At 40.7% G+C, this 16401-nt stretch overlaps 1 protein-coding gene across 2 annotated transcripts; it reads left to right on the top strand.

Annotated features, from left to right (window-relative positions):
• Positions 1-15755, top strand: LOC112576249 (PDZ and LIM domain protein 3-like). 2 transcript variants are annotated; one of them, XM_025258599.1, is made up of 9 exons: positions 1-329; positions 9127-9278; positions 10190-10328; positions 11311-11486; positions 11670-11872; positions 13179-13284; positions 13689-13774; positions 14098-14194; positions 14572-15755. In XM_025258599.1, exons 1-9 carry the CDS (start codon positions 204-206, stop codon positions 14573-14575), a joined length of 1089 nt encoding a protein of 362 aa, XP_025114384.1. In that variant the 5' UTR covers positions 1-203; the 3' UTR covers positions 14576-15755. The 2 variants fall into 2 exon arrangements, with proteins under 2 accessions (XP_025114384.1, XP_025114462.1); XM_025258677.1 differs by having other exon boundaries at positions 5-329; positions 11670-11773.
• The last annotated feature ends 646 nt before the right edge of the window (positions 15756-16401 follow it).

The following is a 16401-nucleotide window of genomic DNA, read 5'->3' on the forward strand; positions in this document are numbered from 1 at the left end:
CCTTGAAGAGTGTCGTGCGCAAAACACGCAAGCCGACAGCCAGGCGGGGAGTTACGGACTTGCACGAATGTCGGCTGCCTTCGCAGGCGTGTCGTTATCGTAGGCCTTACCCTCCCTAGCTGGTCAAGAGGGCTTAGCAGACGACACTTGCGGAAAGCTCCCGAAGTGAATTTAATGAGCGCAGGACTTGTTACAACACCAAGATGAGCAACGTGGAATACCAGGCTGAAAAATTCACCATCCAGCTCCGAAGGCCAGACTCAGCTACCCCATGGGGGTTTCGTCTTCAGGGAGGGGTGGATTTCAGTACACCTTTATCCGTTCAGGTGGTGAGTAAACCTTCCTTTAGTCTTCGTGTGCCAGTTTAGTGTCTGTTCATATCCCCCCTACCCCAGTCAAGTTTTTTCAAGCTGCAGCCGTGAATACTTTCGATTCATAAATACGTGACCTTTAGTGCAGTGCAACCCTGCTCCTAACTCTTGTGTTGATCGCTTTCAAAGTTCAGACAGCGCGAAGCCATTTTCTATGGCATATCCACACATTCCCTTCCTCCCTCGGATAGATAAAAGAAGAGGACTACACACCTGGCCTCACTCCGTAGGAATTATCTACTTTTGATTAAAGTACCCTGTCCAATAGTAGCATCATATCACAAAAATGTGAGCCGGTTCACCCCCAGCTTGTATTCTGCGTCCGGCGAGCTTTGTGGGGTTCGCGCTCAGTTCGCTCACTGCGGGCAGGTCCTCATAGTAACGGCTGTGCGGGCCACGAGTTACCTGGGCGCCTGCCGCCGCCACGGGATGCCATTCCTCGACGTTGCACCCCTTTCGTTGATCTCCCCTCCCTTCCACTAACCCATCCACTCTTCGCTGTGCTTGCCTTGGGCTGGCCCTTGTTGCGGGAAGGGAATGCAGCCGACTAGCGCATTAAGTACCTGTAATTTTGAGCTGACTGGACAGCGGGCTGATACCTGGATGTGCGTTTATGCCACTCATCACACCTGGCAGGGATGTGGCTTTGCCAAGCTGTATGAACGAGGTTGACATGGCATAACCTGATACACGATAAGCCTCGCTATATAAGGTCTGCGCCGTTTTTCCAGGCTGTCGTCCAAAAATATATATAAAAAGGCAAGCTGAACAAGCAGTCCCCGTACGAGCAGCCGACTGGTAGAGACGGAATGGCTTAAAGGCCTAGTAGGGTTTATATATTTTTTTTTCTAACGACTTGCTCAGTACATAATACTATTCCTTTTCGGTTATCGAGATAAACACGTTCAAACATCATCATGCTTTGAGAGAGGATACATTGATATGTTTACGTTGTCATGGCTTCAACCAAAGGGAGAACTGGGGTCGCATGTTAATTAGGCATGTCAAACGTGACGTCATTAGTTTTAAATCTTTCTGTACCTGGTGAAAATTTGAAGGTGGAACCTTAGAGCGGAATGGGGGTTTCCTCGCTGGTTTGAGGAAATAGCATCACACACGGAGGTTTTCTCAGTCATTAGAGGGAAAAAATATACTCTACACTGGACCTTTAACTCACAGACGTACCGGTAATCGTCAAGTGTATTTTCAACTACTGTCAGCGCATACACCCCATTCAGAGCGTTTGATTTTTAACGACGTGAATATTGCACGGTAATGGATCGCCGTATATCGTATATGTGACTATTCGATCTGAATTCACCCTCGAGGTAAGGCGAAAGGTGGAAGGTGAAGGGTGACGAGCCGAGATCGCACTACACTGACGCTTCAGCATGACGGATGTCAGCTGCGAGCGCGCGTGCCAAGAGGAAGAAAGCGATTTGGATGTTTACGGTGTAGTGTGATGCTTGATGTATATCTTGCTACAACCTTCTGCCACTCCAGACTGTAGATAAGTGCAAACAGCTTTTGCGTGTCAGGCTGTAAGTTATTCTCAGAGATGTCGCGGGTTCGCGCTCTCTCCATCACAAGGTTACAACCATGACAGTATCTAATATAAACATATTTATACACATATAGCAGAAAGTACAGTTATCAACTAGATGTCTGTAATATCATTGAATAGTCCTTATTAGTCTGCAAAATATTCTGAAGTAATGTAAGGACACATGTTTGTGAACAATTTATTTCTATCGCACTTTCACTACGAAACGCGTAGGTTCTTCACGAAGATCACCATTGTGGACATCAGACTGGGGAGGACCAATAGCATATCTCCTGGAGGTTACCGAAGGTTGTAGCATGGCTAATTCATTGAACGAAAAAGCAGCTATTCTTGTCTTCATTTTGGTGTGGCTTTAATAAAGCAAGACGAATAGTTGTTGTGTTGTACCTAGGTCAATCACAAGCATCATCATCCTAAGCGCCGATGAGAGATGGAGCCGAATACCTTGTGACAAGGTGCGCGTGTCGCGTGTGAGAGTCAACTGGAAAGTAGTAGAGATACTACGCTGGCTAAACCTTTTAGACCTTGCATTTCCAGAGGTAAACCTAAGCCCGGGATATAATGAATGATGCATCGCCCTTCGCTGACATGACTGCAAGATTTGGTTTACAGAATAAAGAGGTCAGCTTTTCACCAAAACATTTGAAATATTTCATATCTTATCAGAAAGTAAACTATACACGTAACAGATTATTTCTACTTTCTTTTCCTTTCCTTTCCTCTCCTTTGGGGAGGTCCTGTGGCGCAACGGTCACCGGTACAGTGAGGATTGGCTGCCCTGGGTTCAGATCTCGTCTCGGGCACGCTGTTCTGTCTCTGCATTCAAGGCTGGCTGCTTTGCTGTGGTATAACCTTTTTCGCTGGCTTGGCGTAAACACCAATCCCTCGCCTCTTTGTGTATAAGGAGAGGAGAGGGGTTTGGATTTGAGAGCTTGGCAAGGACTGTGTATGCCAAAAAGAGCTCATGATATTAGTGACAGCTCTTCTCATGACTTACTGATATTTTATTTTGATAAAACAAACTAGATAAAATTACTTTATGTCAAACGTTTGACCTATTGTTAGCAGAAGTTCACAACACCCTCTGTACGCTTTTGGCAAACTCTTCTCGTCGAATAAGGGCCTTTTTAACAGGATACAAACAAGGGATTATGTTTATATAACTGTCATGAAAACATTTGCCAAATATAGTGACATATTCGACAACGTGTTCAGCTCTTTGACATATCTTGCACAAAGCGCTACAACAGGGGGTCTTTTATAACTCGCCGTGAACAGGAGCGATGACCCATGCACTGCCAAACCCTAAATACATTACACGCCTGTACATGACCGAACCACTTTTTATTAACATGAAAAAAGTCTTTAGATTTTGAAATATGAGGAAGCCGTTTAGACTAGCAATTAGCAGCGCCCCCAAGATGTATGGCGGTGTGACAGTTTGAGGAGGTGAACGGGTGTGCACGTGAGCGGTCATATATAATGCACACGACCACAGGAAAGCTCGAACAGGGTGTGGCAGTGGTGGCCGCGACAGGAGGAACGCCCTTTTTATCCTCCGAGGCGGTTGTCAAAAAGTGGGCCTGTGCAAAACATGATGAGTCACCACTTGACCATGACGCCAGACTTTGCCTATCAAAGAAAGCCGAGGTCTGTTTTTCTACCGTGGGTGGGGGAAGTCTATGTCGGTATATCCCGCGAATATGATCGCTGCTAGACGGTATCGTAGGCGGACGAAAGAGGGCGAGGGCATGTGTGAGTGTATGGATATAAACGTGGAGGAAGAGATAGTATGAATGTCTGTTGAACGTCAGTCAAAACTGAACTAAAATCAGTTTTATTTTCTGTTTTTCGGAAATTTGTGAAGGTTAAGACGGCAAGTCGACCCACACATTTTTTTCGTTGATGTTAAGAAACGCTGCCACCAAAAGGGGATATCGCACTGTGGGGTTGGGGGACATGGGGTATATAGGGTAAATGATGAAAAGGGTAAGAAGTGACAGGGTATAAATGATGTGAAGTAGCACAGTGTTTTTATCATCCTTGTTAATAAAAAAATTCATCGCAGCTTATTAAACTATAACGTATTAATTGTATTACAAAAATATATAAAAATTAAAAAAGCAAGTAGTAAACGTTTAATGGATTCCTTGGAGATAGTTCATTTGCAAACTGCAAATTGTCTCCCACCAAAAAAGGGGGATAGGGATCTTCCAGGAAAACCAATCCAATGGATCTCCTTTATGCTGCTAATCTCTCTCTGGATGAACCTGAATTCATCGTTATCCGAAACTGTTTTAACAATGACCGGGAGAGAAATGTCTTAGCGACTGAAAGAAATTAGCATCGTCTTCACGACTGACATTTCATGTCGGCTGGCCCGCCGAGGACGAGTTGTCAACATCCTTGACAGAGCTGCGACAACAAGGTCCTTGTGTCTGCGGTAGGAAGGAGTTCTATTTTTCAGTTATTTCATCGAGACATTCATCCACTTCCTGCTGAGTGTGCCTTTTCGCGGGGTTACCGAGTAGACTTTGCTATCATTGTGTTTTCTTTCGCTTGGATGCCGTCGTTGTTTGCCGTGTCTTCGCTCGTGTCACGTGATGCGTTGATAGGGACGGCGGGTTGATGTTCCAGGACTGTCTCGAGAAGCTTGCGCTCGACAATGCAAGGTACGCACGATGGTGATGCATCACTCAAAACAACTGTAACGGAGTTTGAGTGCACAACTATTATCACCGTGGTAGCGATATTTTACGGTTTTCTCCAGCAACTACAAATATATCGGATAGGTCTGTGAGAGAAATTGAATTGAGTGTAATTAGCACAAAATCCATATTTGCTCTCACGTGCATAGCCAGAGAGAGTTTAAAGTTGGTAAAGTGGAGCGCAGATGCTCCTATCTCTCGGATGTCTAACTGACACACGTGCAGCATCACTCCAGGCACCTAGACGTGTTGTCTGCTGGTTTGTATCGCGAAATAACAACACTCGTCCAGGCACATCAGGCAGAGGTACAAAGAAGTCAACAGTGCCTGCATTCTTTTTTTAACCGTGTTTGCGTCAGCCTGTCGGTCTGCTCGGTGTGGCGCGTGAGTTTTCCACCGTAAAGCATCATAAATATCTGTGCTTCGTGTTGACAGTGCTGCTATTGACTTGACCCTATACATGTTCAGCGATCAATAGACCTGCACAGTCTACTTGTCGACCAGGCACTTTAGGACAACACCAGTTTTTACCTTCTACTCGGTGTGTGTGAGAGAGAGAGACAACCTGGCTGTGTATGTGTGATCTGTGTATACATCTATGTGCCGTCCGCTCTCTCTCACCTTTGCGCCCTCCCGAATGCATTTAACTATCAATAATCTCTTCTTTGCTAAGGTTCACTTGCAGAGAAAACAAGCTCTAGTTTGTTTGTGTGGAAATCAACATCGCAGTGAGGTTTTCCTGCCGGTATCATAACTTAAATTACTCTACTCAAAGTAAGTCCATTAAGAGAGACACAGATGATTTAATAGACATAAACGTTTATATATCATCTGCAGTCACAATGGGCCATTTTGACATTGCACTTTCCTGAGGATTGGTCGTGTAGAGACGGATGGTGTGATGACTCATGGGAACGTGTTGTCCTATAAGAAAAGAGTGTTGAATAGAGACCTTTAATTCATACTTGAGCTTCGTGTGACAGTCACACAAAGGTTGAACCAGCGGCATCTTTTTTGGGGTCCCTTGCCAATTCGGAGCCCTTTTCCCGAGCACCTGGCAAACAGTCATGAATACTCGTGGGACGAAACGGGTTGTCTAAGTTAGTTCCTGCTGGATGTGTAAATTTAGTTGCCAAAGCGATGTGCGGTGCACAGACCTGCTTGGAGCAGTTCTCGAGACCACGAACTTGTATTACTGGACTTCTAACAGACGATTTTTTTTCCAGTTAACTGCTAAAACGAGGCATTAGACGACAAAGCTTCCGGTTTATTCACCTTTCTTTTCTTAGGCTCGCCGAGACTAACAGCGGAGAACTTTACAAGAGGCTAAACGTTGGTCCTGTCAGACAGACAGCAGTCCACTTATACACATCCATGGCGAGACAATGCAATGTGACCTTTGTTATTAGAGGCACGTGCTGAACGGTCAACGGAAGTAAAGGGCATGGTTAGGTGACCAAGCTTGAGTTAAGCTTTCAGCTGTAAGATCTGATCACGGATATTTATGCGGTCCGGGGTTAGGGTTAGGGTTCCGCTTGTCAGAAGAAATAAGTGCTGTGGCTGCGACGGCAATTGTCAACCTGTAAAATGTCAAAGGTTAACTATGATGCATTGTAATATATTACTAAAAGAACAGAAAGAGAGTAAGCTTTTCGTGCTCAGTGACTAGAATTTCAGTCTTTGCGGTTTATCTGAGGTTGTTACAGTCTGGAAGTCCACCTAGCTGCTTATACATATTATTTTGGTCACTGCGGCGTGTTGTGGAGTTGGGTTTAGACTGAAGTCACGTGTTGTCGGATGAACGCGAGAGCACGAACACATCCGTGGTGAGAGCGTCTGCATGTCAACACGATACACTAGCGGAATGCTGAAAGCAGACTGTGCTCCACACAGGCATTTCTTTGTGACTACGTTTTATCGCTGGCAGCCAGGTGGCCACAGCCCTTTACAGCAACGGAAAACAGGGGCACGGGTGTCAGCAGACGGGAAATGTGTCCTTTTCTATGTGTCGTTGTCTGGGGGAATGTGTATCGTGACCACCCAGAAACGCTACTCAACGACAACCTGGGGTTACATGGTCACTCTGTCTTCTTTACACGGTGATGGTTATCCCACAGAACCAGGAGGAACCACGGAGCCCAGCGGCTGTAGTTTTTGAAGCGAAGGCAATTTTATCGTTGCCCTGGGGAAGAATGGGACCTCAGTGACAAGCGACTTGTTTCCAAAAGTTATAATCGGTGTCCAGACCCCGCAGATGGTGCTTTACATATGAAATTATAAACTGGTAACAAATGCCCTGATATAAAGAAACACAGGACCGCCAAACACCAGCGTGGGTACAAATATTCGAGGTATCAATAACTCTAATAGTTGTGAAGTCTACATTTTATAGCGTTATTTGGATTCTAGATTTTTTTCCTCGTTAATTATTTTCTTTTCACTTTTGTTTAAAAGAAGTAAAAAAACTAATTAATTGACCAAGGCCGGGACACAACCACAGCTGCTGGCCCGGGTACACCACCCATACCTCTCGTCAGGCCTAAAGAAACATGAAGTAATGTCCACAGGCCTGGGATCGCATTGTTATTACGAAAATAAAAGGGTTTTTCTTGAGTTCCCTATTTCTGGCCTGGGTAAACGACTTACTCTTGCTTCATAACTGCGGCCCCAGCTCAGGCCTTTACCGGACAATGCCGGTGACAACAGCAGTCAGTGTCATCATAGATGAGATAGATGGTCTTCCTAACGACTAACCACACACACACACGAATATGGGATTATAGTCAAATTTGACATGACCTATTAACATACTTTTGCCAGATATGTTCACATTTGACAATACGAGATGGTCCAACTGACAATGCTGGTCACACTTTCTGCCGACAGTTTATGACACGTGACGCGGTAAAAACCAGGGCTAATTTTGATGTTAGACAACACCAATATTTTGCTGAACTAAGCCATCTACAGAGCAGCGAATGCTTCAGTGCAAATGTACGTGTGCGACCCAGCTCACCCAGCCTCGTTAGCACGACAGTAATCGCTTAGCCATCCGCGGTCCGGAAACGCGACAAGACTCGTCTGGGCGTTGTCTTGAGTTTCGATTCCTGCGTGAAAAAAAAATCCTCTAAAAAAAACACCACCAAAAAAACTGCACAGTCTTTATAGTTCTTAGTCCATTCATCTGCAGTTTTTCTCCACATTTTTCGCTCACCACATATAAATGCAGACAGTCGAGGAAAACATTTTTTTCAGCCACAAATACCCCCTCATCACTTGGGTTCTGTAATTATGTTTTTGCACAACTAGGATGTCCCATTTTCATTTTGCGAGTGTTTTTGAAAATTTCTCGCTTCCGCTTGTTTGATTCCATGATGACTTATAAGATACAAGACGCAATGAAACATTTTAGTCGTGGCATGCGGCATACCAAACACACATTAAGTACAACATATTTTTCTGTACAAATATATCGTAAATAGTTTCTCAGGAGATACATTCGTTTTTTCTGCCAACGATTGTAGCCGTCGTTTGTCCTGAGGCCAGTAGTGTGTACAGTTCATGCAGTGGCTGGCGTTTCTCAAGATTTTCGCCTGTCTCCTTGGCACTTCTCCAGTCAAACAGGAGCTAACGGCAAAGTCATCTTAACGGAGACTTGGCAGTCGTTAAATTTCAGCCGTTCAAAGTTCCTGCAGGAGCGTTATTTTGTACCTCCCAGCCAATCTAGAATAAACGTCAGGTGTGTGTGAGAGAGAGAGTTGAAAAGTTGGGTAAAGATGACAGGACGACTGCGCATTCCTCGAATGTGTTTGCTTCAACGATTTGGGGAATCAACAGAAAGAATCCCAGCTAACTTCAAAAAGATTTCCGTCCTGGTGGGGTGTCAGACTGGTTGACAAAGCAGATACCGGTGTCACGATGTCCGAGATGGCCATTCACCCCACACAGTCCGCATGCGCAGGAGTCAGCAGGTCATTTCCGCCATGTGATTGGTCACTTCTCTAAATACAACGTTTCTCCCAGCAAATAAGCGAATGATCGTCTCAACGGATGACATCGTTAAATTCTCGCTTCGGGTTGTTTCGTTCCATTGTCCGACGCATCAATGGTTAAGACACTCGCTGATTGTCACCATGACTCAGCTATAGAGACCCTCATCGCGGGACATTCTCTGTATATCAGTATTTTCTCAGGTTTCTCCCCCTCCCTCCATCATCGTGTGCGAAATTACCACAAGCACTTTCCTAATAAACCAACCAACCCATTCACCATTAGCACCTCTCACAAAAACGCTGGCCCCAAGACGAGCAACATCTCAAGCATATCGATCCTCTACAACTGAAAAGTTACATAACTGCCTACATCTTTTTATTAACCATAAATATTACCAGGTGAAAATAAAGAATCACCATTTCATTATTGTCCTTTTTTTCTTTAATTGGAGATTTAAGTGACTGGTGGCTGACCTACTATCCTTTGACAGGTACAACCTAACAGCGTTTCCGAACAGTGCGGGTTGAAAGCAGGAGATGCCATCCTAACCATCAACGGGGTGCCATCTGACCAGCTGACCCACGAGCATGCTAAACAGGAGATCGTTCGCTCAGGCTGTGAAATTGACTTTTTGGTGCAAAGGTCAGTCTGTTACCATATGGCGCCTGATATTTCAAGATTAATTTTGATGTTGGTAGCAATCTCAGATAATTGAAAGAGACAATTTAGAAAGACCAAGAGGATGCCTATTTTTTATCCAGCTGTAAATTTCTGGTTTTGTTGAATAGGCTTTAATAATAATGTGTAATAAAACTACTCCATGCAAGGTGCATGGTTTATTGGTGAATTAATTCTTGGCTGTAGATTTCAAAAGTTATGGCATATGTGGGCGCATCAGTATACATTCTCTATTATTTTAAAATGGAGGCAAGACTGTCTAAACCATAGACATAAACCTTGTAAACTAAGACACAGTTTAAAAAAAACAAGGCTCTGAAAATTGTGGACTACAGATGTAGCATTCCTTGCCATAAATAAGGTCAAAATACAACCATGATATTGGATTGGGAAAAGCTGGATATGCCACCAGCACGCATGCTCTTGTCTAGGAGGCTGTGATTGGAAATGGGCCAAATGTGATTCACCATGTGTTAGCCTTCTCACTTTGTCTTAATGTCTTTCATCTGTCGTTTTTCTAATTATCTGTGTCTTGATCATTATTCTAAATGTCTATCTCTTATTATTCACTTTCCTTCTCTTTGTGTTTTCCTTATGGTACTTAATTGTTTTTTAAGAACAGTGGTGAACATTGCCTATCTGTACCTCTCTCCCTCTACCTCTGATCCCATTTTCTCTGAAACCGAGAATTTTTTTTATTATTATTATTAAAGAACTGCTGTGAACACTTCAGATATCAGTCCACTTTCAATAAACACTAGTTGCTTCTTTACGGTGAACTGTTTTCATGCTAGTCCACTTTCAGTAAACACCTTAGATGTAAATCCACTTTTAGTGAACACTGGAGATATAATCCACATTTGACTGACTTTCAGAGGTGCTGTGAAAATCTGGAAACCACAGGTGACACCATTATCGGAACTGAGGCCTGCAGAGCTTAAGACCATAAAGACTGCCACTGGGGAGGAAATACAACCCGTACAGAAAACATCTCTGGCCATCAATGCACCACAGGTTAATCATCCCAGATAAACTGTTTGCTATGTCAAGTTCATTAGTATTCTTATAGACTGACATATCAACTTAAAGACATACATGAATGAAGGCATTGATGCAGATTTTGTATACTGTATATCCACATTTTTATGACTGCTTGTAAATGTGTAAATATGTGTGCATGTTTGTGAGTGAGTGAACATGTGTGGGATATGGGTGGTGATTAAGATACCCCCCACTTCTGTCATTTCTTTATTTTGGTCACCTCTATTGGGCCAATTTATTCAAAAGTTTGTTACATAGACATGCACTGTCAGTTCAGTATTTTGCTGCACTCAAGTTATAAGGCATCATCTGTGTAGTGAAGCCAGTATTTTTATGCATTGAAGGTATGATGCATTATCTAGGTAGGTAATCTTACCACCAATAGCTCCTCAGGCAATGAGGAAACAGGTGTAATAATCCTGACTGATTTCTTAGCCTTGTTGATGGATGACAGCACAGTGTGATAAGCATGTGATTTATACAGTGTGAAAGGTGACGGAATAATTGAAGAAGCTGCACAGAAATCATGTTAAAAGTATTTTAATACGTAGACTGATCACCAACTGCAACAGTCAGGGGTGGGGGTGTGTACGTGTAAAAGAATTTAAAACAGTGATTTTTCTCATCATTATGTTTCAAAATTTATCAGTAGCCCATGTTTGAAATGTTTTTATTTTTAAACCACATGCTATTTTGAGGAGTTTGAATGGAATGTCAGGACTTAATAACTATTTAAAAAAATATTTTGTGGAAACACACCTAACATTTTATCAAAGTTCAGAACCTCTTTCACCTGCTGCATAGTAATGGCAGGTACCTTCCCCTTAAATTCATGTGGTGAGTTTGTCCTTAATTGGCTGGTTATAATTGAGTGTTACTGAATCATTGGTCTGATTATTCCTTGTTGCTTTAACCTTCCAACTTTCATTTATTCCACTATTCATTCCTTTTGAAGGAGCCATGCATGATTGGCAGCAGTCACAATCGGTCAGCAAGGCCATTTGGGCAGAAATCTGCTGTTCCAAATGTGGTTCATGCACAGTACAATTCACCCATTGGTCTTTATTCTCCTGACAACATTGCTTCTACTTACTCAACACAGACTGCTGGCATACAGAAGGAAATGGCTGGGTATGTCCTTGTATCTATATTTCCTTGGATTTAGTCACACTTTAAATGTTCATCAGATTCTTATTAAAGTAGTCACAAACCGACATGATTTTCCTCTGCAAAGTCATTTTCCTCTAAACTTATTCGTTTGTACTAGCTGAGGTGATGAAAGTATTTTTGTTTACAATTCATTTTTGTTATTAGCCTAGACTTGGATGATGCACCTGTCGGCACAAGGGTGTCTGGAACATTCCAGCAGCTGCCTGAGGAGCCAGCACAGAGTGCACTCTATGATGAAAGCGGTCAAGGTGAAACTCCAGATTACCGTGGCTACACTAATCCTGACCTGCAGTCCACTTCCTTCAAACGAATCCAGGAGGAGTTGGACAAGCAGGAACATGACGAGTGTATGCATGATTTTGTGTGCTTCACCTACTAACAATGTATTCTGAAAAAGAAAAAAAATTGACGCTATTTTATCTGAAGGCCAGCTAATTTTCCTACAATATTATATGCACAAGTGTATAAACAAGTCAGTTTGCAGTGAATGGCTCTCAGATTGTCTTTGCTAATGTTCCACTGCCTCTCAAGATTCTGTTCATAAATCACTTCTATATGAAAGCAAAAATCAATGTGACAGCTGTTATTTTAATGCTAGAATTACTCTCCAATTATAAATTCAGTTCTAATGCCTAAAATATTTTTCTTCTTTGTTAATATATTTCTATGTCTGTATAATGCTTTTGGGTTGAAAGTCTGGCTTTTGTGCAGAAAACTGAATTACCTGATCTGGGTATGGTTTGCATATAATTTTGAATGCAAATTATTGTGGACATAAATTTTAACCTGAGGGAAGGGAGCAGAGGGGGATACAGGAAAGAAAAGTGTGCATGGACAGACTAAAATAAGTGCAATGAGCTGGTTTCAAATGTTTTTACAAGCTTTATTTTAGAGTAACAAATACTCTTCACAGTACCTTTAATGTTAACAGTAGTTCTTTGATATAGTTTGATATAATTACATGATGTGTAATGTTTTGTCTTTTGAAATTCTTTGGGTTTTCCTGTTTTATTAAATTATAAGATCTGCATGATATGCTTAATCATCACAAGAAGAATTGTTTTCAAAATTTCAGAAAACCTATTGCACTTGATAGATGTTGATTGTGAAATATAGATCACAGAGAAAGTTCAAATTATAGAATAGCTTCGAATTCAATTGCATGAACTCCTAAAAAACCCCAGGTAGCATCCCTTCAAGAACACAACTACTCATGGCATGATTCGTTTCCACTCCACCTTATTAATCCTTCACTTATATGAGTTTGAACTCGGATATGACTGCACGAAACATGCATGTACTAAAACATGGATATTGTACTACTTCTGACTAATTTAAGAGTCTTATGTAGAAAACAGCTTTCTCTATGACAAGATTTACTTTTGGACACCATTCCCCCTTCTATCAAAAAAATATTGGTAATATTATGTGTAGACACTTAAACTATTTTTGTTTATTTTTTTTACAGAACTTAATAGTTTAGCTTTGGGTAAATTACTTATGTCATCATTTGACAATTTTCTCAGATTTATGTGATATATATATATGTAAGCTTTATCCAAGATTGTAAAGAAGAAATTTTATGGCATTTCTATTGATGATCTTTTAGTGGTGGCAATATTTAAAGTTCATGGTATTTTATCTTAATTGCAGCATTGCCAGGTTTCAGATCAGTTAGTGCTCCTGCTGCTAAACCTCCAGGACAGCAGAAGCCTCAACAGCAATCCATGAGATGTGGAGGCTGTGACATGCTGGCAACGTATGTATAATCATCCCTTTCTGCATATCTACTTTAAATTATGTAAAAAAAACGGCATTACCGGGTTGTTAGGGTGATAACACTTAAGTCATTAATTGTTGTCAAAGACAGCCTTTGCAAAAAAGATGTTTTGATGTGCTCAAAACACATAAAAAATTATATTGTAAAGGATTATTTGTTAAGCAATGTTGCATGTTAGTTTTTGCAGATTATTATAAACAAGTCATGAATAAAGCAGTGTACCATTGTCCGAAGCACTACTTTTTTATTTTAACATTCCTTAATCTTATACTTTCCATAAAGGAATGGCCACGTAAATGTAGGATATATACTGTAAAATTAATTATGTTTCAACTAACAGCCAACAGATTTGTATATTTTCAGTCTTTTTGCTTTTTCAACAGTGGTGTCATTGTTAAAGCTAATGGTGTTCCATATCATGTGAGCTGCTTTAAATGTGAATCCTGTGGAATGAATCTCAAACAAAAAGGTAGGACTGAGGGGGTGGGGAAGAGTACAAGATTGAGCGTGTGTGCATGCATGCAAGCAAATGAGTGATAGTACATATGGGATTGCATGTTTGTTTGTTATTGTGCAAATATCTGTGATGCATGTGCATTTGTTCAGGGGTGTATTCCATACATGTAAAATAATCTCCTTTCACCAAATTGAACTCTTGATTCGAGAAGCTATAATGCAAACTTTTAAAGAGGGAAACCTACTCAGCATAAGGCTTTATCTTGCCCAACACTATAGCATATTGTACTAATGTATTCACTACATTTTGGCTAAACGGTTTCTGTGAAATTTCAGGATACTTTGTTGTTGATGGCAAGTTATTTTGTGAAACTCATGCAAGACGGAAGGCGCAACCTCCAGGTGCTGATATGGTTGCTGTTTCTGTTTACAGGTAAAAAAAAAAAAAAAAACCAAAAACAAAAAACTATCACACTGTATGCATTAGCTAGGGCACAGTAGTCTTATATTTTTTTAGTTGTTTTCATTAAATGATTTCTTGTAAATGAAAATGAAAGCAGGTAAATTTAAATGTCTAATAAATTTCTTAATTTGATTTTAGTTTTGTTGATAATATGGAGAACAGTTACTAAGAATGTGATGTATAGAGAATTGTCACTAAGTACAGGATTGATTTGACTTGAGGACTGACTATAGTACAGAAATCTTTAACTGTAATCATGAAGAAGTAGTTAAACAATTTGGTTAAAAAAAATTTTATTTGCTTTTACAGCTGTACCTAATGCATGCAGATACCTTTTTGTGTTACAGATGAAAATTCAGCCTGGAGTTGAGCAACCTTGCTGTGCAAACTTAGTGATACTCTAGACTGCACACTGATGTGACTTGAGTTCCCTTTATTTTCCCAGATGGCAATTATTTTCCCAGGATAACTTAGTGCTTGCTTATGTTTCAAGAGCTCAGCAGCCGTTTCATGCTGACATGGGGACAGAGTTTTATCTCATATGATAGAAGTTATCAGAATCAGCAAAAAAAATATGCCCAAACTAGTAAATGAATATTAATATTGACAAGAAGAAAATGTGAAATCCTGTGTGTTGCCCAAAGATTAAACAAAGTATGCAACAAAACCTCTGAAAATATTAATGTAAATACTAACATATCAAAACTGAAATACCAATAAAAAGAGTACAAAATTATTTCCCATGTATTTGTTTAGATAACAAGTTACAGCACCCAGTGCTTATAAGAATCTCTGAACTGAATGTCTTCATTATTTACAAACTCATCCTATGAATTACACAGGGGTATGTTAAAAGAGAGGGCATTTAACGGAACAGCTGCTTTGATGTCTGAAAATTCCTGTACCCTTTACTCCTGATGTACATTGATTTTGAATCTCCTGTTATATTGCTTAGGTTTGCAGTACTAAGGCACACTATATTTTCCTAAGTACCAAAATTTTCTCATTCCTGTGTTAATTTTATTTTTTGTAAAATATGGTTGTTACATTGTTTATTCAGTTTTGCATAATGGTGCCTTAGGCTTCATTTTTCTGCATAATGCTGTTCCTTTGTTCACATGGAGAGTTATTAAAGCAATGTAGTAATCTCTTGCACTATTTATTATGTAGACACATTTGCTTATGACACTGCCTCTTGCAGACAACTGTTCTTTCTAGAAATTTGAACTTGCAAAGGGTGTACAAAGAGCGTTTTATTTAGAAGGCACAGAGTGAGTATAGTGGTGCTGTAGTGTTCCTAAGAGTGCTCTTTAATACCTAATGTGAATTTTGCATGCAAGTATATTCTTGTGTATTTAGTGATTATGCCCCTCTTTTAAAAAGCAGATGATTCCTTTTTGTAAAAAAAAAAATTCTTTTTAAATATGCAGTGAATGTTTTATGTTCCCATGTTCTTGCATGCTGGAATGCTTTAACTCTTCTGAAGTTATATTTGCTGACAGAATTTGCACATAAAAATGCTGCACAATGGTGCCTTCTTCATTTTTTTTAAAGACTGTTTAAGATTTAAAGGATATTTTTTTATTAATGCTTCATGGTTGATTACAATCGATGTAAACAACTGTTTTTTGACATTGATGGTGACATGCTATGTTAATTAGGGTTTGTGACTTGCTGTATTAATTACAATACAACTTTATTTATCCTAGAAGAAATAGCTCTATAAGGAACTACACACAACACCCAACTATCAACAATATCATTGCACATTTACAGCAACCAAACTCCCATAAAATTACAGTTCAGGCCCGCATACAATCAGAATTCATTCATTTACATCAACGTTCACAAATGGCATGGTGGAAACAATGAAAGACACCTCAACCCATTGATCTTGTATGCAGAATTGGTGACACAGTTGAAGCTGATGGAACTCTCCTGAAAGGACATGCCGATCATCTCGTATAACTGTGATGACAATTTCTGCCAGGTATTGCCTCGGAACCATCCCAACAATCTTTAAGCAGAAGTATTAAATCTCATTCAAACTGTTCCCAATCCTTAGCGGATAAAATGTTGTAGTAATAAATGATCAAGAAAGACCGTACACTCTCTAGAGCTGAAGAAAGTTGTGGGAGACTGAGAAAGACTTCAGCTACTAGAGAAGCTGTTGTGCC

This window comes from Pomacea canaliculata, linkage group LG1, assembly GCF_003073045.1.
Source record: "Pomacea canaliculata isolate SZHN2017 linkage group LG1, ASM307304v1, whole genome shotgun sequence".
NCBI lineage: Eukaryota > Metazoa > Mollusca > Gastropoda > Architaenioglossa > Ampullariidae > Pomacea > Pomacea canaliculata.

What these genes read in the sequence shown, in the direction of transcription:
- LOC112576249 (XM_025258599.1), top strand. Translation starts at nt 204, where the DNA reads ATGAGCAACGTGGAATACCAGGCTGAAAAATTCACCATCCAGCTCCGA. An exon ending in ATACAGAAGGAAATGGCTGG is followed by an intron (nt 11,487 to 11,669) that starts GTATGTCCTTGT and finishes TTTTGTTATTAG; the next exon opens with CCTAGACTTGGATGATGCAC. An exon ending in CAAGCAGGAACATGACGAGT is followed by an intron (nt 11,873 to 13,178) that starts GTATGCATGATT and finishes TCTTAATTGCAG; the next exon opens with CATTGCCAGGTTTCAGATCA.